The sequence below is a fragment of the Lampetra fluviatilis genome, chromosome 4 (genome assembly GCF_964198595.1).
Source record: "Lampetra fluviatilis chromosome 4, kcLamFluv1.1, whole genome shotgun sequence".
Taxonomy (NCBI): domain Eukaryota; kingdom Metazoa; phylum Chordata; class Hyperoartia; order Petromyzontiformes; family Petromyzontidae; genus Lampetra; species Lampetra fluviatilis.
In genome coordinates, this window is record NC_136278.1 from 12,661,273 (window position 1) to 12,683,412 (window position 22,140).

The 22,140-nt window shown below is 52.2% G+C and overlaps 1 protein-coding gene across 1 annotated transcript in view; it reads left to right on the forward strand.

The window, feature by feature from the left end:
* LOC144931576 (regulator of G-protein signaling 14-like) overlaps positions 1-22,140 on the forward strand; it is a 144,049-nt gene that overhangs the window by 1,256 nt on the left and 120,653 nt on the right. Inside the window, exon 2 of the mRNA XM_078855587.1 lies at positions 13,075-13,254. Coding sequence (XP_078711713.1) covers positions 13,156-13,254 — 99 coding nt within the window. The 5' untranslated portion in view covers positions 13,075-13,155. The remainder of the gene's footprint in view (positions 1-13,074; positions 13,255-22,140) is intronic.

Below are 22,140 nucleotides of genomic sequence, written 5' to 3' on the forward strand. Positions count from 1 at the left end.
CCACTCTTCACCATACTTCACCACACTTCACCACACTTCACCACACTGCCCCACACTTCACCACACTTCACCTCACCACACCTCACCACACTTCACCACACTGCACCACACTTCACCACACCTCACCACACTTCACCACACTGCACCACACTTCACCACACTTCACCAAACTGCACCACACTGCACCACACCTCACACTGCACCACACTGCACCACACTTCACCACACTGCACCACACTTCACCACACTTCACCACACTCTTCACCACTCTTCACCACACTTCACCACACTTCACCACACTGCACCACACTTCACCACACTGCACCACACTGCACCACACTTCACCACACTTCACCACACCTCACCACACTTCACCACACTGCACCACACTTCACCACACTCTTCACCAAACTGCACTACACTGCACCACACCTCACACTGCACCACACTGCACCGCACTTCACCACACTGCACCACACTTCACCACACTTCACCACACCTCACCACACTGCACCACACTTAACCACACTTCACCACACTGCACCACACTGTACCACACTTCACCACACTGCACCACACTTCACCACACTTCACCACACTGCACCACACTTCACCACACAGCACCACACTGCACCACACTTCACCACACTCTTCACCACACTTCATCACTCTTCACCACACTGCACCACACTTCACCACACTGCACCACACTGCACCACACTTCACCATACTTCACACTGCACCACACTTCACCACACTGCACCACACTTCACCACACTTCACCACACTGCACCACACTTCACCACACTGCACCACACTTCACCACACTCTTCACCACACTCTTCACCACACTTCACCACACTTCACCACACTACACCACACTTCACCACACTTCACCACACTGCACCACACTTCACTACACTGCACCACACTTCACCACACTGCACCACAATGCACCACAATGCACCACACTGCACCACACTTCACCACACTGCACCACACTCTTCACCACTCTTCACCACACTCTTCACCACACTGCACCATACTTCACACTTCACCACTCTTCACCACACTGCACCACACTTCACCAAACTGCACCACACTTCACCAAACTGCACCACACTGCACCACACTGCACCACACCTCGCACTGCACCACACTTCACCACACTGCACCACACTTCACCACACTTCACCACACCTCACCACACTGCACCACACTAACCACACTTCACCACACTGCACCACACTTCACCACACTTCACCACACTGCACCACACTTCACACTGCACCACACTTCACCTCACCACACCTCACCACACTTCACCACACTTCACCACACTTCACCACACTGCACCACACTTCACCTCACCACACTTCACCACACTGCACCACACTTCACCACACTGCACCACACTTCACCACACTGCACCACACTTCACCACACTGCACCACACTGCACCACACTTCACCACACTGCACCACACTTCACCACACTCTTCACCACACTTCACCACACTTCACCACACTGCACCACACTTCACCACACTGCACCACACTGCACCACACTGCACCACACTTCACCACACTTCACCACACCTCACCACACTTCACCACACTGCACCACACTTCACCACACTCTTCACCAAACTGCACCACACTGCACCACACTGCACCACACCTCACACTGCACCACACTTCACCACACTGCACCACACTGCACCACACTTCACCACACTTCACCACACCTCACCACACTTCACCACACTGCACCGCACTTCACCACACTGCACCACACTTCACACTTCACCACACCTCACCACACTGCACCACACTTAACCACACTTCACCACACTGCACCACACTGTACCACACTTCACCACACTGCACCACACTTCACCACACTTCACCACACTGCACCACACTTCACCACACTGCACCACACTGCACCACACTTCACCACACTCTTCACCACACTTCATCACTCTTCACCACACGTCACCACACTTCACCACACTGCACCACACTGCACCACACTTCACCATACTTCACACTGCACCACACTTCACCACACTGCACCACACTTCACCACACTGCACCACACTTCACCACACTCTTCACCACACTCTTCACCACTCTTCACCACACTTCACCACTCTTCTACACACTTCACCACACTACACCACACTTCACCACACTTCACCACACTGCACCACACTTCACCACACTGCACAACACTTCACCACACTGCACCACACTTCACCACACTGCACCACACTTCACCACACTGCACCACACTCTTCACCACTCTTCACCACACTCTTCACCACACTGGACCATACTTCACACTTCACCACTCTTCACCACACTGCACCACACTTCACCACACTGCACCACTCTTCACCACACTGCACCATACTTCACACTTCACCACTCTTCACCACACTGCACCACACTTCACCACACTGCACCACTCTTCACCACACTGCACCACACTTCACCACACTGCACCACTCTTCACCACACTGCACCATACTTCACACTTCACCACTCTTCACCACACTGCACCACACTTCACCACACTGCACCACACTTCACCACTCTTCACCACACTGCACCACACTGCACCACACTTCACCACACTGCACCACACTGCACCACACTGCACCACACACTTCACCACTCTTCACCACACTCTTCACCACACTGCACCATACTTCACACTTCACCACTCTTCACCACACTTCACCACACTTCACTACACTGCACCACACTGCACCACTCTTCACCACACTGCACCACACTGCACCACACTTCACCACACTTCACCACACTGCACCACACTGCACCACACACTTCACCACTCTTCACCACACTCTTCACCACACTGCACCATACTTCACACTTCACCACTCTTCACCACACTTCACCACACTGCACCACACTTCACCACACTGCACCACACTTCACCACACTGCACCACACACTTCACCACTCTTCACCACACTCTTCACCACACTGCACCATACTTCACTCTTCACCACACTGCACCACACTTCACCACACTGCACCACACTGCACCACACTCTTCACCACTTTTCACCACTCTTCACCACACTTCACCACTCTTCACCACTCTTCACCACACTCTTCACCACACTCTTCACCACTCTTCACCACTCTTCACCACACTTCACCACACTTCACCACACTACACCACACTTCACCACACTTCACCACACTGCACCACACTTCACCACACTGCACCACACTTCACCACACCGCACCACACTTCACCACACTGCACCACACTTCACCACACTGCACCACACTCTTCACCACTCTTCACCACACTCTTCACCACACTCTTCACCACACTGCACCATACTTCACACTTCACCACTCTTCACCACACTGCACCACACTGCACCACACTTCACCACACTGCACCACTCTTCACCACACTGCACCATACTTCACACTTCACCACTCTTCACCACACTGCACCACACTTCACCACACTGCACCACTCTTCACCACACTGCACCACACTTCACCACACTGCACCACTCTTCACCACATTGCACCATACTTCACACTTCACCACTCTTCACCACACTGCACCACACTTCACCACACTGCACCACACTTCACCACTCTTCACCACACTGCACCACACTGCACCACACTTCACCACACTGCACCACACTGCACCACACACTTCACCACTCTTCACCACACTCTTCACCACACTGCACCATACTTCACACTTCACCACACTTCACCACACTTCACCACACTGCACCACACTGCACCACTCTTCACCACACTGCACCACACTGCACCACACTTCACCACACTGCACCACACTGCACCACACACTTCACCACTCTTCACCACACTCTTCACCACACTGCACCATACTTCACACTTCACCACTCTTCACCACACTTCACCACACTTCACCACACTGCACCACACTGCACCACTCTTCACCACACTGCACCACACTGCACCACACTTCACCACACTGCACCACACTGCACCACACACTTCACCACTCTTCACCACACTCTTCACCACACTGCACCATACGTCACACTTCACCACTCTTCACCACACTTCACCACACTGCACCACACTTCACCACACTGCACCACACTTCACCACACTGCACCACACTGCACCACACTCTTCACCACTCTTCACCACACTTCACCACTCTTCACCACTCTTCACCACACTCTTCACCACACTCTTCACCACTCTTCACCACTCTTCACCACACTCTTCATCACACTGCACCATACTTCACACTTCACCACTCTTCACCACACTGCACCATACTTCACACTTCACCACTCTTCACCACACTGCACCATACTTCACACTTCACCACTCTTCACCACACTTCACCACTCTTCACCACACTGCACCATACGGATTGCCGCTCGCCACTGACGTGAGCCGGGCCCGGGGTTGTGAGCGCGCAGTGTGCTAACCATTGCGCCACCGCTCAATCGCGACGTGTGTACACGTGTGTGTGTGTACGTGTGTGTGCACAGGTGTGTGTGTGTAGGTGTGTGTAGGTGTGTGTGTGTAGGTGTGTGTACACGTGTGGAGCGGTAGTGTAGCAGTTAGCGCGCTGCCCTATGAACCTGGCGACCCGGGTTCGATTCCCGCTCACGGCCAACACCCAGTGACGATTATCTGAACCGGTCCTGGGCCTCCCCTAGGTCGACTCAGTCTTAAATGAGTACCTGGTGCGGTGTGTAAACATCGCCACTGGGGAAACAAAGGCGGTCGGGCGTGGTGCTGGCCACCCACCCCCTCGTGTACCGTTCCGGCCTTCATAGGTGCTCGCTAACAGCACTTGCCCCTACAGTCTGTTCAGGCTATACGGGGGATCTTTATTTTTGTACACGTGTGTACGTGTGTGTGTACACGTGTGTGTGTACACGTGTGTGTGTTAGACTGTTAACACGGCACTGTGCGCATGAATGGAAGGTTTTGTGTATGAATCATTTTTGTGTGGGGGGGGGGAGCTGTTGGTGTGCGTGCGTGTGGTGATGTCAACCTGTGTCAATGTGTCTGTGTGTGTTTCTGTGTCTGTGTGTCTGTGTCTATGTCTGTGTGTGTGTGTCTCTGTGTCTGTGTGTGTCTCTGTGTCTGTGTGTGTCTCTGTGTATGTGTGTGTCTGTGTGTGTGTGTCTGTGTGTGTGTCTCTGTGTGTGTGTGTCTCTGTGTGTGTGTGTCTGTGAGGAGCGGTGGCGTAGTGGTTAGCACTCCGCTATGAACCCGGCCACCCGGGTTCGATTCCCGCTGCTCACCGCCAACACCGTAGTGACGATTATCTGAACCGGTCCTGGGCCTCCCCTAGGTTGACTCAGCCTTAAATGAGTACCTGTAAACATAGGCACTTGCCCCAACAGTCTGTTAAGGCTACTGGGGGGATCTTTGTCTTTGGTGATGTAGTAGAGCGCCAAGCGCGCTGCACTACGAACCCGGTCACCCGAGTTCGATTCCTACTCACGGCCAATGACGATTATTTGAACCGGTCCTGGGGGCCTCAAATGAGTACGATGTGTCAACATTTCCACTGGGGAGACAAAGGCGGTGCTGGTCACCCCGTGTAGATGCTGCTCGCTAACAGCACTTGCCCCCACAGTCTGTTAAGGCGACAAGTGCCGTTACAATGCGCAGCGCGCCCCCATCTCCTCGGAACTCTAAGCTCAGCAGGACGCGCCTGGACAGCAATTGAATGGGCCTGGACAGCGCTTGGATGAGCTATCGTCATGCATAACAGGTGTTATAGGCTGTGAAGGGCACACCGAGAGGTCAGCAGAGATCAGTGCGACTACGCTACCCGCATTCACCAAATGTGATTGTGTATTTGAAAGCGAAGAACTTTTGAATCGGTCACTTAATCTTTTAGAAAGGGCCCCGAAACGTCGCCTATTAAATACAACACTGTGTTCCTTTTAAGGCCGTAGTTTTAATGCCACGGAACGTGTTGAGTTTCTTATTTGTCGTCGGTATTTATGCTTTTGCACGACTGCTAATGCAATAGCAGCATCAGCATCTTCATCGGATTGTGCGTTCAATATCCCACCACCTCGGCTACAGCGGTCTCTCTAGCTTGGCGGAGTTTACACTCGGGAGAGAGTATAAACATCACTGCTCCAAACGCGATGGATTTCCCGTTAGAACCCCTCAAAGTGCGGCGTGTCTGGAGGAGAATGAAACATCGCCCTGATGGAACCACTCGAACCGAGACAACTCATAGCCCAGTGACGAGACTGGGATGACTTATGAAAGTCGGGCCCAGTGGGGCCCAAATTGCCGTGCGATCTCAGGTGGCCCCCCAAAATGGGGGGCTTTGTCCAAAAAACTAAAAACAAACAAACAGGGCCCGGTGAGAAATAATTATTGGGAGTCTGCCGAATATTGAGGAGATATAATGCCAAGTGAGAGCGTAAATAAGCAATCAAGCGTGCGCAGAGGTAACACAATATTTAAATTTTTAAAAATATTAATACATTTGTAACTATGGCCACATTTGACAATTCCCCCACAGAGAATCGGTCCACCGGCCCGCGCAATGGACCGGCCCACCGGGCATTTGTCCTACGGACTGCTGCCCCTGTGGATTGTCCGGGCCTGCTCACACCCGTCTACCCCCCCCCCCTCACTACGTTGTCATTGACAGCGAGTTTTAGTGGTGGGGGTCGCTAAATTACTTTTTATGATGCCCCCCCCACCGCCACTCCCTTGTGGTGCCACTTGTGGGCAGAACTACGATGGTTTGTGTTGTTGTTGCACTCACGGCCCAGGGCTGGAAATAGGGAGAAATTACTCTGGCAACTCATAAATGGTTCAACCCCCCCCCCCCCCAACTAGATCTGAGGAGGAAGGAGGAGGGGGAGGAGATTCGCTTTGTGTGTGGGTCTCTGTGCGTGTCTGTGGCTATCTGTGGCTCTTTTTGTTCATCTAGGGGGGGGGGTCTATCTGTGATTCAAATTTTAAAAAAGATGAATAATTGATTCATTCCAGAACGCAGTTGCAGGGTTCACATTTTTACACTCATCACGGCGATTCCGGCCTATTTCCGCCACCGCTGATGGCCATGGTGTAGAGCGGTGGTCTTCATCTCAAGGCCCGCAGGTCACTCGCGGCCCCTGGTGGCCTTTACTGCGGCCCCCGACAATACGCGAATTCGAACATACAGGCGGTGTGGGGGCCCTCACACCTCGGAAAACGTGTGGAGTCTGTATGCAGACTGTAGTGGGCACTTCGCTGGGTCGGTGGTCGTGGTGGCGGCTACGGACGCCTGCAATGCAGCACTGTGGAGGCGAGGGTTGGTGGATCACAGGAATGTTGGGTGGGCGTCGAGGTGCCGTACCCTGGGCTCGCCACGAGAAAGCAGTGCAAGCGAGTGGACTAATCGCCATCTGTTTCCATCTGGATGGAGCGTTGCCCCTTTGCGTATGTGGGTTCCCTCCCACGTGTATAATAAACACCGATCATTCATTGGCTGAAAACATGTTAAAGTCAACAAACTAATGTGGCAAAGACTCGGTGTGGCTTTTCTGGATCAACAAGTACATTATTACTACTTACCAATAACTTCTGTTCATCGAGCAGTGGTGGTTTAGTACGGCTGACCGTGCTGATTAGCCACAGAACGGCAAAACTCCCTCCAGAGTTTACACAAATACTGCCGAGTAACTACAAGTCCGGAAGACCAATCGGCCGGCTGACTAGCATTGTTCATTACGTGGCAGTTACGGACGAGAAGGTGATGTTTATCGAATGGGCCCGTGATGTGTCCTCTCCAAGGAGGCCAGAGGGCCCTGAGTGGGATGTTGCGTCCACTCCGCTGTTAGCCGAGCCGACCTTAGAACCAGGCGTGACATCGCTACCCACTCATCCACGTCACGTGCTCTCGCCCATCTGGCCTTGGTTTAAAACTACAGCAACAACCATGCAATTGTGTATGTGTGTCGATATTGTTTAACTATGTTGCTACGCTCACTCGTGGCTACTTCGTGTTCTTCTAGCCAAGTGTTTTTTTTGTTTAATCTCAAAACCGTGAGAGCTGACGACGGCTTTGGAGGCCATCCAGTAGTAGATTGTATTCTATTTTTTGTGTATAGCGGTACAGTTGTGTTCAGATGAATGTCGTCTTTCTGTTCCTCCGTTGAAGGAGCGCAGACTTACAGTGATTTACAGTCCATAGTGTTGGTTGCATGGCCACAGTCACCACTACTGTGGCTGAGTCTTTCATTATCCATTCGTGAAGGAGATGAGCTCATCGGCCTGTTGATATTCTGATGCGGCTGATGGTTACACCGCCGGTGTCTTCAAGGAATTGTCAGAGCCCGGAGGTGCGATGTGTGGGTCTCGAATGAGGAGTTTATTCTGGACGTCCGCGTTGTTCCACTCGGTTCGCCAGCCTCCCGTTGGACCTGGGTGAGATTCTAGGACGGTGACAGTGGCACGATCCCAGCAGGGGGATGGGGCACTTGAGTCGGGGACGAGGAACATTGTTGAGGTGTTGGTTGATGATGGGTAAAGGTCGTTGTCGTTGGCAAGAAAACCTGTACACTACCTTGCAGTTTGTATACCTCTGTGGATATTTGGTGGCAGAATGTTCGCCGGAATATGAAGCCAGGGGGATTGTTGTCGGTTGCAGTGTTCCCGTTACGATGGAGCGCATGGGGTTTATTTAATTGTGCGTGTGGCAGTTTTGTGTAGAGAGCTGCCGGACCAGGCTGGAGGGCAGTGCCTGTGCCACCGTGTCGATGAGTGACAGGGCGGCAGTTCGCATCCCCGTGGCGAGGGAGGACCCGCAGGAGTCGATCGCCCCGACCCGCGGGCTCGCATGCACCTTGAACTTCTTTGGCACCCTACGCGGCCCACCGTGCCAAATCGCCCTGCGGCAAGAACGCGAGGCAGAGCAGCGATGCCCACAAACAATGAGAGCATCGGGTGACTGCAGCATAGCAATGTGGCACGGCGGGCAGTGGAAAGCATCCACGTCTCGTTATAATCATCATCATCATCGTGTCTCCCGTTAGCACTTTTGGTCACATACGGCGCGAAAGAAGTTCAACGCACATCGTCGTCAGTCGTGCATCGACCCACTGCTGGATGAAGGACTCGCTCCGTCTCTCCGGGGCGGCCGCGTCCTCTCCCTCGAGCGCGTTCCCTCCTCTGGGTCGCAGTCCGGTGGTCGTTCATTCTGAGCCACCGGTCGCCACCCCGCGTGTACACACACACATCGCCGCCGCCGTTGAATTGGTTGGCAAAATCAACCTGGCCGAGCTCGGTTAGCGGCATCGTGGTTTGCCATGGGACGTTTGAACGAAGTCGCCGATGCATTGTGGTGGAGTCGGGGGGCAGATTCAGGGCTACGAGTTGCCCACGGCTGATAGGAAGGAAGGGCCAAAGTACGTGTGACAGTGTTGCCTTGTTACTCACGAACTTGCTCTCCGTGATCTTGGATATCCGCCAATCACATTTGGAACTCTATACGACTGCATAGAGAGAGATATAAAGTGATGAGAGAGATAGAGAACTTCTCGAAACTTTAGACGCATCTGCAGCCGTTGCACGTACGGTATCTGTAGGCCAATATCTGTGAAATTCACGAGCATCTCCGTAAAATATCCCGCGCGAATAATGAAGCAATACAATATTTAGCAACAACAAAAAATATGAAGTCATCAAAAGTATTAATTTACCTAAGTAAATGTAACACATTTACGTGACTCTTGGTAAATTAATCAAACATAAATCACTCACTGCACTTATTCCTTCAGACAACATTTGTCTATTCATAGCTTTAAGCTATGGCAAAGGCATGCATTATGTGATGCACGATGTGATATCATGACGTCACGTATGATGTGATGTCATGATGACATGCATGATGTGATATCATGACGTCATGTATGATGTGATATCATGACGTCATGCATGATGTGATGTCATGATGACATGCATGATGTCATCGTAATACAAAGACAATGTCCACGACCATCGCTCAGCTGTTACTTCAACATTGAATGGAGGGCCTTAAGGAGGCCCTCCAGCGGATGAGGGCCCAAGTCCTCATTGGCCTATTGGGTTAATCCGCCCTCCCCCCGCTGGGTGGATTTGCAGTGATCGCCGGACGATTAAATTTGAATGATTCGCTGCGTACGGCGGTAAAGCCTCTGGCAAGACGATGGGAAACTCGTGGACTATTGTTATTCACCATTATAGATATGGGCTATTATCCACCATTATAGAGATGGATTATTTTCCACCATTATAGATATGGGCTATTATCTACCGTCATAGATATGAACTATTATCCACTGTCATAGATATGGGCTATTATTCAACATTATCGAGATGGGCTATTATCCACCAGAGACACTTGTGAACCAGTGGTTTAGCCATCGAGTGGGCTTTGGCAGAACACGTTGCTTGATCGTCCTCAGGCGGAAAAAATAATCCAGCAGTGGAACTGCTGAACCAGCGAGAGAGCTGTGACAACAAGAGGTTGAGGATGATTTTTTCCGCCTGAGGACTACCGCTTGTGTTGCGATCGAAACGTCGTGATATATTCTTTTTTGTTTTCTTAAATTTTTCTACCTACTTGACTTTACCGAAAGAACCAAAGAGTATGGATTCCTGCAGTCACGAAAGCTTCAAATTAAGATTGAAAGGATCTGTTTATCCGCACTCGTGAGTCGCGGACCTGCATTCCTCATCCGCCATTTGGAAAGCCATGGGAAAAGAATAATAACCACAATTCTAGCCGAGCACGAAATACGCCGAATCCACGGGAGAAGCCAGCACTGGGCCATAGCATTTGAACAAATTCTCCGTGATTTGGCTTCAGAGTAAATGCAGAGCGCTGGGTATGCAGGAGGTCGTGGGTTCGATCCCGACCCTGACCCCTGCAGTAGATTTGGAGTTTGAGTGTCTCTCTTCCTGTGGTCGCGTGGATTTTTCTCCGAGTCCTCTGGGGTTTCCCTCCACATTTAGAATCAACGTGCGTTCACGAAAAGCCACTTTTGTTGAGCTATCACTTGTGGCCAGGTCGCTTCTGAAAAAGAGCTAAGTAGCTCAGTGGGCCTTAGTTGGTAAAAAGAAGCTTAGTTTTAGTTTAGCGTGACGTTTTCTCTAAAAACAACGCGTTGACAGGCTGCTCATATAAGTGAAATGTCGCTGTATAAAAGAGCCATGCATATACGGTCTATATTTACTCCGCGTGGACAGTCTTGTGTATACGGTGCTATTTATACTAACCTGCCAAAATATACATTTCCAGCACTGATTTTGTTTTGTTTACAATTCGCTCACCGTGCGCACACACACACACAGCACCCATGGTGAGCCTCTGCTATATTTGCATGGACACACACACACACGCGGGGCACACTGGGCACGTAACTGCTCAAGCCAAGAGGATTTTTTTTTCTTTCACGCAAGAAAAATCAGAGCTCTGTGGCAAAGAGCAAAAGGAAGCAAAAATAAAGGGACGAAAACAGAGGCTCCTTTGATAGTCCCGTTGGCTGCGTGCGCTGCGAAAGGGCGGCTGGGAGATGGGCAGCGATAATTCCGTCTAAGATGCCACCAGAATTTTGTCTAAAATGCCACCGCACTGCTGCGACACGGACAGTATTTGACTGCTAAAATTTTCCACGCGAAAAGCCACTTGGTTGAGCAATCATTTGTGGCCAGGTCGCTTCTGAAAAAGAGCTACACAGCTCAGTGGGCCTTAGCTGGTAAAATAAAAAATAGTTTCGTTTGCAAACACATTTCTTAAAATCTACCCCCCCCCTCCCAGAACCCCCCCTCCCTACCTGCCCACACCGCTTCTATCCACCAGCAAGATGAATACGTTACGCCACAGGTGTGATCAGTAAGTCGCGCGCGGTGGGGTAAAGTGCGGGTAACCACCAACTCTTCCAAGACGCCTGGCCAGCGTGGAAGAGTAGGCCAAACAGCCTGCAGAGGGGCTCTCGAGAGCTCCTCCGTAGCGGAGGCCCTGCCGCTAGCCCGCGGGTCGGCAGCCTCTGGCTCCTTCAGGAGACCGCCTTCGTCACGTCGTTTATTCAGGACAACCGCCGTCTCGTATTCACCACATGGTGCATTGCGGCTCTTGAAATTTCGAGCTATTTTTTTTATTGAATTCCAAAAAAACGTTCCCTTCCTGTTATTTTGGCTGCCGACCCCTGCACTAGCCAGTGGCTCGAGCAAGAAATCAGAATCTTTGTTTGGACTGGAGGAGGAATCCGATGAGCTATGAAGCTCTTTTTCACAGATGTCCGGTAGAAATTGCAGGGCTGCACCTTTACCGTAACAATGGCAATCCAATTTGTATGTACAGCGTCTAAATAACTTGCCGTCTCGATTTCTTAAATTTCCATCACTTCCAATGTCGTTGCTGCTGTTTGCCAGTGCTGCTGCTGCCGCCGCTGCTGCCGCTGCTACTGCCTCATGACTCTGATGATTTGCCGGGTCGAAGGGATGGAATTCTCAGAGAAGTTTGGGAACCGAAATGACGGGGCGAGGATAACATCAAACGAGACGAGCTGCCTCTGCAGTTCGCTGCTAAAGCTCCGCCAACTCGGGCCTCTGCACGCGGTTGCGATGTGCAGCCGGAGGAGAGAGCGTGAGGAGTGAGTGAGCGAGCAGCCTCTCTGCATAGGAAGTGACTAACACCTCAAATATGATAAGGAGGAGAAGAAGGGCGGTGGGAGGCGTGTGGGAGGCGGTACAACCGCTTTGGAGCAGGGCAGAGAGAGACATCGGAGAGAGAGCGGGGCACGGAGAGAGAGTGGAGAGAGCGCGGGTCAGGGAGAGAGCACGGGGAGTGCGGAGAGAGAGTGAGGAGGGCCGATGGAAGGAGAGTGCGTGGTGGAGCTCGTCTGTGATTGACAGCGCTTCTCCTCCACCCGCCTCGCTGCAGTGCCACCCTAGCGACACGTAGCTACGTTCCGCGTTCAGCTGTAACACGTTTGCCCCCCCCCCACTCCTCCCTCTCTGCCCCTGAACCGGCCGCCCGAACCCACAGCGCCTCCTCCCTCCCACTCCCGGGGAGTCGTGCAAGGCGGGCCCGCTGGAGCCCCCCCATCACCCGCTCCCCGCGGGCTCCATGTTCCACCTGCGGGGGCGGCAGGCGTCCTTCCGCCGAGTGCTGCACCGGCCTCCCAGCAAGCAGGGCAGCCTCTGCCAGTCCCTGGAAGAGCTGCACGTGAGTACCTGCACAGACCGCCCCCCCCCTCCTGCTCGCACCGGGGAGGCCACAAAACGCCAACGGGCCCGGCAAAGGGACGGCGCCGTTTGAAGGCGCCACGGTGGCGAGATGTGAACTACCTCGCCTGGTGTGCAGGAGGTCGTGCGTTCGATCCCCGACCCCGGCGCCTGCTGCTGTATATTCGGAGTTTGTGGTGTCTCCGCGTGGTCGTGTGGGTTTTGCTCTGGTGGCACCGTTGAAGGTGTGATTGGTCAGGGGCGCCACGGTGGCGAGGCGTTCACTACTTCGCCTGGTATACAGGCGGTCGTGGGTTCAATTCTAAAATGCCACCGGAGAACTGGAGTGTCGTGTGAGTGCATCGCTGATGATTACTGAGTTACTCTAGCAATGACCTCATTTGTAATTCTGACCACTTCCATTATTATCATAATTTTTGGCATGCAGCTGCTGTGGTGCAATGGTTAGCAGCGCACCGGACTTGCTATTCGCAGGTCGCCAGGTGGCGAGATGTAATCCCTCGCCTGGTATACAGGAGGTCGTGGGTTCAATCCCAAAGCTGATGCCCGAATTTTGGAATTTGCATGTTCTCTCTCCACGTGGTCGCGTGGATTTTTCTCTGGGTCCTCTGGTTTTTCCCTCCACGTTTGGAACCAACATGCGTTTAGAGTATTTGGCTACTGCTATTAATGTCCACACAATGATCAGCCACTTCGTTGAGCTCTCATTTGTGACCTGGCTCAGTGGGCCTTACCTGGCAAATTTAAAAGTAGGTGTGTATCGTTTATAGTTTGAATCGTACATTTCACACACTCAGGCCTAATATGAGATAAGCTCCTAGCGAGTTCGGTATCTCTCGCTTGAACAGCCAAGCAGGTCCCCCAAAAACACCAAGCGGCCAGCAACAAATAGCACTGTTGAAGGTGTAATGGTTAAGAGAATATATAATTTCTCCCAGTCGGGGGTTGTTTAAACAAATTTTAAATCGCCCAAACAGAGACAAACGTGGTTTATGTTCTGGACACCATCCAACATATTTTGCATGGTGAGGAATCGATAAACTGGTGTCCATGCGGAGAGTTTATCTTGTGTGTGTGTACACACATAGCGTCACTCCTCAAAACTGTGTTTGTCCGTGGTTAGAATATTACTTGAGTCCTTAAATTCCATTTCTGTTCCACCTCGTATATGGTTCCCGTGTTTTTTAATTTCATAATGCATCAGTCCAGTTGTCTCCAAGCTGCTGCATCATAGAGATAGATATAGACTCACAGAGACTCACAGAGATACATAGAGACTCATAGCGATACACAGATACTCATAGAGATACATAGCGATACATAGAGACTTGGTGAAAAATAGGCTGAGATTCGTCCACTCCTGGCCAGCTTGGCTCAACAAACTTGGTAATCTAAACGTGTCGGGTATTCTTAAAACGATGTCCGCCTTTGCCACTATCCCCCCCCCCCCCCGTCCGCTAGCAACGTGTTTTGTGTCGGGCGCAAGCACGGCCAGATCACACGTCAGGGGGAGAGAGAGTCAGCTCGGGACGGCTGGGCGAGACGTCGGCTCTCCAGCTTTCGGCCGAGCGATGGTCCGAAAGCAGGCTTTGTTTTTTTGTTTATTTGTTTATTTCTATATATCTCAGCTCGTAGCCAAATCGTTTTTAAAAGCAAAGTCGGCAGTCGAACGCGATGTCTGTGATCCTGCGTGGCCACGGTGCGGTGCACAGGCCACGAGAACAAAGACAGAGACACCCAACACGTTCGTCAATAATGGTGCCCTCTCAGTGCCAGATTAAGCTAGTGTGGGGCCTGTAGCATATGTTGTTATAAAGGGGCCCTAAATAAAAAGAAAACACGTAAATATTAAAACACATACATTTTTTACTTGCATAGTAAAGTAATTGTATTTTTTATAAATCGCTAACCTTTAACACCCAGTCGTTCATAAAAGTTGAAGGCGGTATAGTACTACAGTAATAGAGCAAGTGCAGAATCACTGAACCGGAATTGATAGCTTGTAAGCATTTAGCGCGGGGCCCTTGAAAGTGCGGGGCCCGTAGCATATGTAGCTACTTGTGCTACTCGGATAATCCCTATATGAAGGAAAATAAATATTCGCAAAACGTGATGCTTTGGACAGTGGCCTCTTCTTCTTCGTCGTATCAGCAGCAGCAGAGAAGTGATAAAGGGTCACATTGCCCAAGACATCGCCTGCCATCTACAGCACGTACTCTACGTATGTATATCTCCCAGTTAGGGCCGTGTTGAGTTCCTGTCGCGGGTTTAGTGTGCCCTTCCCGACTTCACTGAGCGCGGGAATCTCGTTGGGGTTTGCATTCACGATAGACGCGGAGGCTCGTTGGGTGAACAGATAGTGCCCATGGTTTGTGGTTGGGGTGTTTGTGTATTCACTGTCGTGAGGGAATGACAACAAACTAAACACACAGTTCGAAAGACACGAGTTTTAAATCTAGATGATTTGAAAGTGCATAGCTCCAGCGGCTTCTTAATATTGGAAGTAAGAGCGTTCCAGACGGCCGACAAGTGTACCTGAAAGTGTGCGATGCGGTGACCGTCCTTGTTCGATAGTCAGCCAAAAATGAATGTGAATGTGTGAGGGTGGACGAGAGTGGGAGGTCGTGAGCTTGGATTGTGTGCGAGTGTGATCGTGTACTTGTGTGCGAGCGTGTGTGTGTGTGCGTGGGGAGCGGTAGCGTAGCGGTTAGCGTGCTACGCTACAAACCCGGTAACTCGGCCAACACTGGTGACGATTATCTCAACCGGTGCTGGGCCTCCCCTAGGTAGACTCAGCCTCAAATGAGTGCCTTGTGCAGTGTGTAGTAAACATCGCCACTATGGAGACAAACGTCGGCAGGGCGTGGTACTGGCCACCCACTCTCTCGTGTGCCGTGCCGGCCTTCATACGTGCTCCCGAACAGCACTTGCTCCAACAATCTTTGTTTGTTATGCTCCTGAGAACGAGTCTTGAAACTCCGCTGCCGTCAGGACATTCGCGATCGGTCCGGCAGCGGTGCCAGCCTCTGCGTTTGTCTCGCACTCGTGCCTAACGCAGGACTTGATCACTTCCAAGTGCATGCTGCCTGGCCATTACCCCAACCTCTCTGCGCCGACGCGTTGTGTTCTATTCGGGGGCGGCCGCGCTACCCAGAGTCCCGGAGCGCTGAGCTGGCACTGCCGAGTGCCCTGCGCTTGAGCCACCTGCGATTGGGACGAGTTCTCAAGTGCATCGCGCTGACGATCTCAGCCCGGTCGCCAATAGCTGCACAAAAATTAAAAGCCCGTCATGTTAACCCTTGCCCGTTCCGATGACGTCCGCTTGCGTGCATCATCAGTAGTTTTTCTTCCGATTCCATTCATGTACGTTCACGTATGTGAACGTGATCAAAACAAAACCGGGTGAAAAACTCAAATAAAATAACTTTATCAGTACTGAGGCTCCGGCAAGGCCATGTGGGAGGGCGTGTGGCACAGATTGGCGCCAGCTATCGTAGAATGCGGTCGTGTCGCTACACTTCTCTGCGGTAAGTACAATGTCTTTAAAAACAACGGCGCTACTATGCCTCTTCAAATAAAATTACCGCTAAGTTGCTGGCGCGTTCCAAGATGCAGACGTGAACAGGACACCACCCTGCAACTTGCAGACATCTTGGAACAGGAAAGGGTTAACATTCGTACATTTTACACGTAATCTTAATATATTGCGGCTCTGGGAATTAAATATTGGCGTGACTGTCCTGCAACAAGCAACCTCACGGCAGTGTGCAGCACAGCGTAACCCCTGCTGTTGAAAGGATATAAAGGCGACTAGAATGATTTTTCATGACGTCCTGTGGAAATCTTTTCCGCCACCATTCTCCGGCACTGCTCCGTAAGATTTACGAATGCATTCTGATGATCTTTCATGACCTTGTTCTGACAGCGCGATTGTAAAGTGTCGGAAGGAAAGACGGCAAAGTCATTTAATGGAAGCGGACCCGCTAGTCAGTGCAAGCTGCGGGGGGGGGGGGAGGGGCGGGGGAGGCGTTCTGCAGCTGCACGGATCATCTCGAGCTTTGATCGCCCTGGTCACGTTTGTTTCTTCTGCAATCGTGAGCTTCACGGCTCATGGGATTCCTCCAGGACAAACAAAGATTCTGACTCTAAAGGCTGGCAAACGACCCTAGTTACACCGACCAACATCAGAAGCAGCAACTTTATTTAGACCGGAGGAATCCGATGAGATACGAAGCTCATTTTAACGGATGTCCAGGAGGACGTAGCGACAGCTGTGCCTCCGACTCTCTCTCTCGGGGCGCTGCTCAGCACCTGAAATCCACTGCAGTGCCTTACGCATGTGATGTACGTACGTATGTTGAACTTTTTTCGCACCGTACGTGGCCAGCCGTGCTAATCGGAGGTGATAGGCGTTAATAGCTTAGTCAATAAATCCCGTCTCCCTGGGCTCAAGATTGCTGTTGTGTTCCTGGCGGTGTCGTCATAGGCCAACCGTGAGAACCTTCCCAGAGTTCTTTGCTGTGTGATGCGGTCGCTCTCCTGGGGGGGGGGGGGGGGCGCAGTGGAGCGCTGCGTCAGAGTCGCCGCGAGACTTCTGCGGCTTTGAAACACGTTGTGTGGGTGGACACGTTGCATACAAAAAGGGAAAAGTGTAAAGAAATAGATCGCTTTCATGTTTGTTTATTACGTAACCAAAAATATCCCACGCTTTGGGTTAGCGGGGTGGGGTGGACGACCAAACGGCTCCGGTCAGGGCAGCCAATAAGGTCACAGGCGTTGTGTGCCGCTGCACGAAAGCTCACCCCCAAGATGGTATTTCCAGCACTCGCTGGGATAAAACACATCTTGTCCTGCCAAGCGTGCATGTGACCAGATTCAGACTCGTGGCCCTCCCAAAAAAAAGTGTTGGTAATGCTCACAAAGACAAAGATCCCCCGTATAGCCTGAACAGACTGTTGGGGCAAGTGCTGTTAGCGGGCACCTATGAAGGACGGCACGGCGCGCGAGGGGTGGGCGGCCAGCACCACGCCCGGACATTTTTGTCTCCCCAGGTACTCATTTGAGGCTGAGTCGACCTAGGGGAGGCTCTGGACCGATTCAAAGAATCGTCACTGGTGTTGGTCGTGAACGGGAATTCGAACTCGGGTTGCCGGGTTCGAAGCGCTAACCGCTACGCCACACGCATGCACCGCGAGGTTTTGCGTCATGTGAGCTCGTAAAAGTTTGGCCCGAGGTGAAGCCCTCCAGGCCCTGGGGACCTTGCCAGGAACACAAATGGGGGGCGCTGTCATTATAACTTTTGGATAGTAAAACTTGAAGGTTTTTCTTCAAATCATTGACTATGAAACTGGAATGCCGTGGCTTTCTCGAGTTATATGAGCCTCGTATCCGTCCCAAGTGAAACGCGTGCCAGACCCCCGTCATTCATAGGTCACGGTTGGACCGGTACCCCCTGCCACGAGCTGGCAATCCGGCCCGTGACCGTGCGAGCGATGGCACCATGGTCGTGACAGTGACAGTGTGGCTCTGTGTGTGGCTCCGTGCCGGCACCGTCTACCTGTGCTGACCCTGGAACCAGCCGTGACCTCGAGGGGTCATGGTGGATCTCTCACCTTGCCCACGCGTGAGCCAGCCAGCCAGCAAAACTTTAAAAAATGTATGACAGAAAAACGGAGAACTCGGAGGAAACCCTTTCAGAACAAGGGGGGAACATACATACAGTACTCCACAGAGAAAGGTGCCCAAGTCGGGAGTCAAACCCAGGCCCCTTCTTGCTGCGAGGCTTGAAAACACCTGGATAAAAATCACGAGAAATGCAGGCGTTTACTCGGCAAACATAACCAAAACGTACGCTGAAACTCTGTTTCAAAGTTTGTGTTCTCCCAGCGTCATTCTCGTTGCGTTTCCTGACCACACCTCCCTCTGACCTCTCCCACATTCCTGCCGGCTCTGCCGAACATTTTCCCTACGCATCTCGTGGCTTGCTGGGGTGGGCGTGGGGGTTGGCCGAATGACATGGAGAAGGAAAGCATTTGGGGGCGAGGGGGGGGCGTTAAGTGCTTGACCGACAGAGATAAGATATTGGCGCTCAAAATGTATTGCTGCAGAAGGACACTGCGGCATCTAAGTTGGACCCAAAGAAAGGCCAGCGTAGAAGTAAGAAAAATGTTGCACATAGAAGATTACAACCTGACGATGCGGGCAGTGATGGTAAGGAAACTGACACTATTTGGACACGCATATGTCGGATGGACAACAGCAGGAACAATTTAAGTGTGTTGTTCAGAAACATGTAAGGAACCGCAAAGAGAGGGAGAGCTCAGAGAGAATGGCTTGGCGACGACCTCACAAGAGATTGGTGCCAGCAAGACGTGGGCCACTACTTGGGTGTATTGGCACAAGACAAGAGAGAAACGTGGAAACAAATGACGAAATGTTGCAGTGGAACACCTCGGCCCCAAGGCCGTAGCCATGGAGTCAACATTGGGGGGGACCAAATCTTCCAGGGGGTCTGGGGGTCCCTCCCCCCCAGAAAAAAAATCTAAATTTGAAAACTCATTTCCTGCCTAAAAAAAAAATCACTAACACATAAGATGGACTTTTTATTTATTTTTTACAATAATGTCTAATAGTGTATTGTATTACATTGCTCTGTTTTTTTTTCTTGTTTCATTGTATGTAATGGCAGAGATTAGGGATTAATAAAGTACAACCATAACCACAATCATATAAACAGACATCTATTTTATAGCAATATATTGGGCGGGACATTTTGAGCATATTTGAATATTGGAGGGATGCGGGGATGCGTCCCCCCAAATATATATTATAATTACGGTCTTGATCTGCCCCATGGAATCGTGATGATGACGACAACGATGTTGGGAGCCGAGATGAATGGAGCCAAAATTGTCTGGCGCGGCGGTCCGGCGCGAGGGTGCTCCCAATCCCGAGTGCTGGACATCCCTGCCGAACCCTTCGCGTCTCTCTCGAACTCTGCGGTCACGTGCCACCGCGGGGCATCTGAGCTGACGTGGGGGGGCCCGTTGGTTCGGAGTTCACGTCTCAGATGCCACAGGGGCACCGCGCCGGCGAGATGTTAACTACCTCGCCTGGTATGCAGGAGGTCGTGGGTTCCATCGCGATATGGACGACCGCTGCATATTTGGGGTTTTGCGTGTCTCTCTCTCTCTCCCTGTGGTCGCGTTTGTTTTTTCTCCGGTCCCTCCGGTTTTTTGCCTGCACGTTCAGAATCAACATCACGCGTTTCGAGTGTTTTGCTGCTATACATTTCCACATTATTAGCAACTTCGTTGAGCTATCATTTGTTGCCAGGTCACTTCTTTACAAGAGCGATATAGCTCAGTGCGTCTTACCCGGTAAAATAGAAAATAGTTTAGTTTATAGCTATTAGTTTATAGCTGTTAGCGGGGGGCTCAGGGCTTTTCGGGCGTCAACGCGGCGGTCATGGAAATATCAAATCACCCCCGTCCCACAAACCCACTCCCTTGGTCTCTTTCTCCACTTCTTAACTCTCCCTCGTTTCCCGTTCGCGACAAATCTCTCTCAAGTCCTCAGCCAATCCCCCCCCCCCTCGCCGTCCCGACCGCTGCCCCCCAGCCCCCCAGCCATCATCGTTAGTTAATGAATTAATTAGTGAAGGTGGCCTCACACGACCCTCGCTCGAGCAGTGCCCCGTGCGATTGCGCAGGACCCACGGTGGGGGTGGGGGGGAGGTTGGGGGAGGGTGGTGGGAGGATGGAGGGTGGGGGGTAGGTTGGGGGAGGGTGGTGGGAGGATGGAGGTTGGGGGAGGGTGGGGGGAGGGTGGAGGGAGGATGGAGGGTGGGGGGAGGGTGGAGGGTTGAGGGTGGGGGGAGTGTGGAGGGTTGAGGGGGGGTGGAGGGTGGGGGGGAGGTTGGGGGAGGGTGGGGGGTGGAGGGTGGGGGGGTAGAGGGTGGGTGGGGGGTGGTGGGTGGGGGGTGGAGGGTGGGTGGGGGGAGGGGTTGACGTCAGCAGGGACACTTTGAACTTGGCTCAACTCTGCGGGATGCGGATGACGTCACCACACAGGCGTTTATGGTCACCACACAGGCGTTTGTGGTGACGTCACTTCCGCACACTTGGCCGAACGTACGGCAGGAAGCCAGTAAGCAAAACTTTAACAACAAATATGACCAGAAACAGAAGAGCTCGGAGCAAATCCGCGTAGAACAGAGGGAGAACAAACTCCACGCAGAAAGGCACCTGGGTCGGCAATCGAACCCAGGGGCCCGACTTGCTGTGAGGCGCGAGTTATTCACCCCAATCTGCCACCCTTGCCGCCCACGATGCAGATTTGTAAAACTCCACCACGAGCCGGGCCGCGAGGCGACGAGAGCAACAGAGCTAAGCGAAGTGAGGGATGTGAACCCACCCGCGTGGACGACGTGATTGCCTGTCGGCCCTGTTGCGTGTCGGATTCCTCTCCGCGTGCTGCGGTTCTCCTGCTGGCGAAATCTCCTGAATCAGGGCCATCCATACAAGGGGTGTGGGGGCCTGGGGCATATCCCACCGTGCGGGCCGCCCCTCCGCCAGCAGTATTCCATCTGACACCGTGACGAAGAATCACGGGGACCCCCTCTCCCCCCCCAAAGCACGAGGCCCGGGGCGGTCTCCCCGATTCGCCGTGTACCATAGGGACGGCCCTGCTCCTGACGAGAGGGTCTCGAGATGTAAAAGAACCTCGTAAATGAATGACATCAACGTTATCAGCATCATCGGCATCATCAGCATCATCGGCATCATCATCATCATCGCCAACAGAATTGCTGCGATTAGCAGCAGAAGCAGCAGCAACGGTGGCGAAACTGCTCCAGGTAATGCCC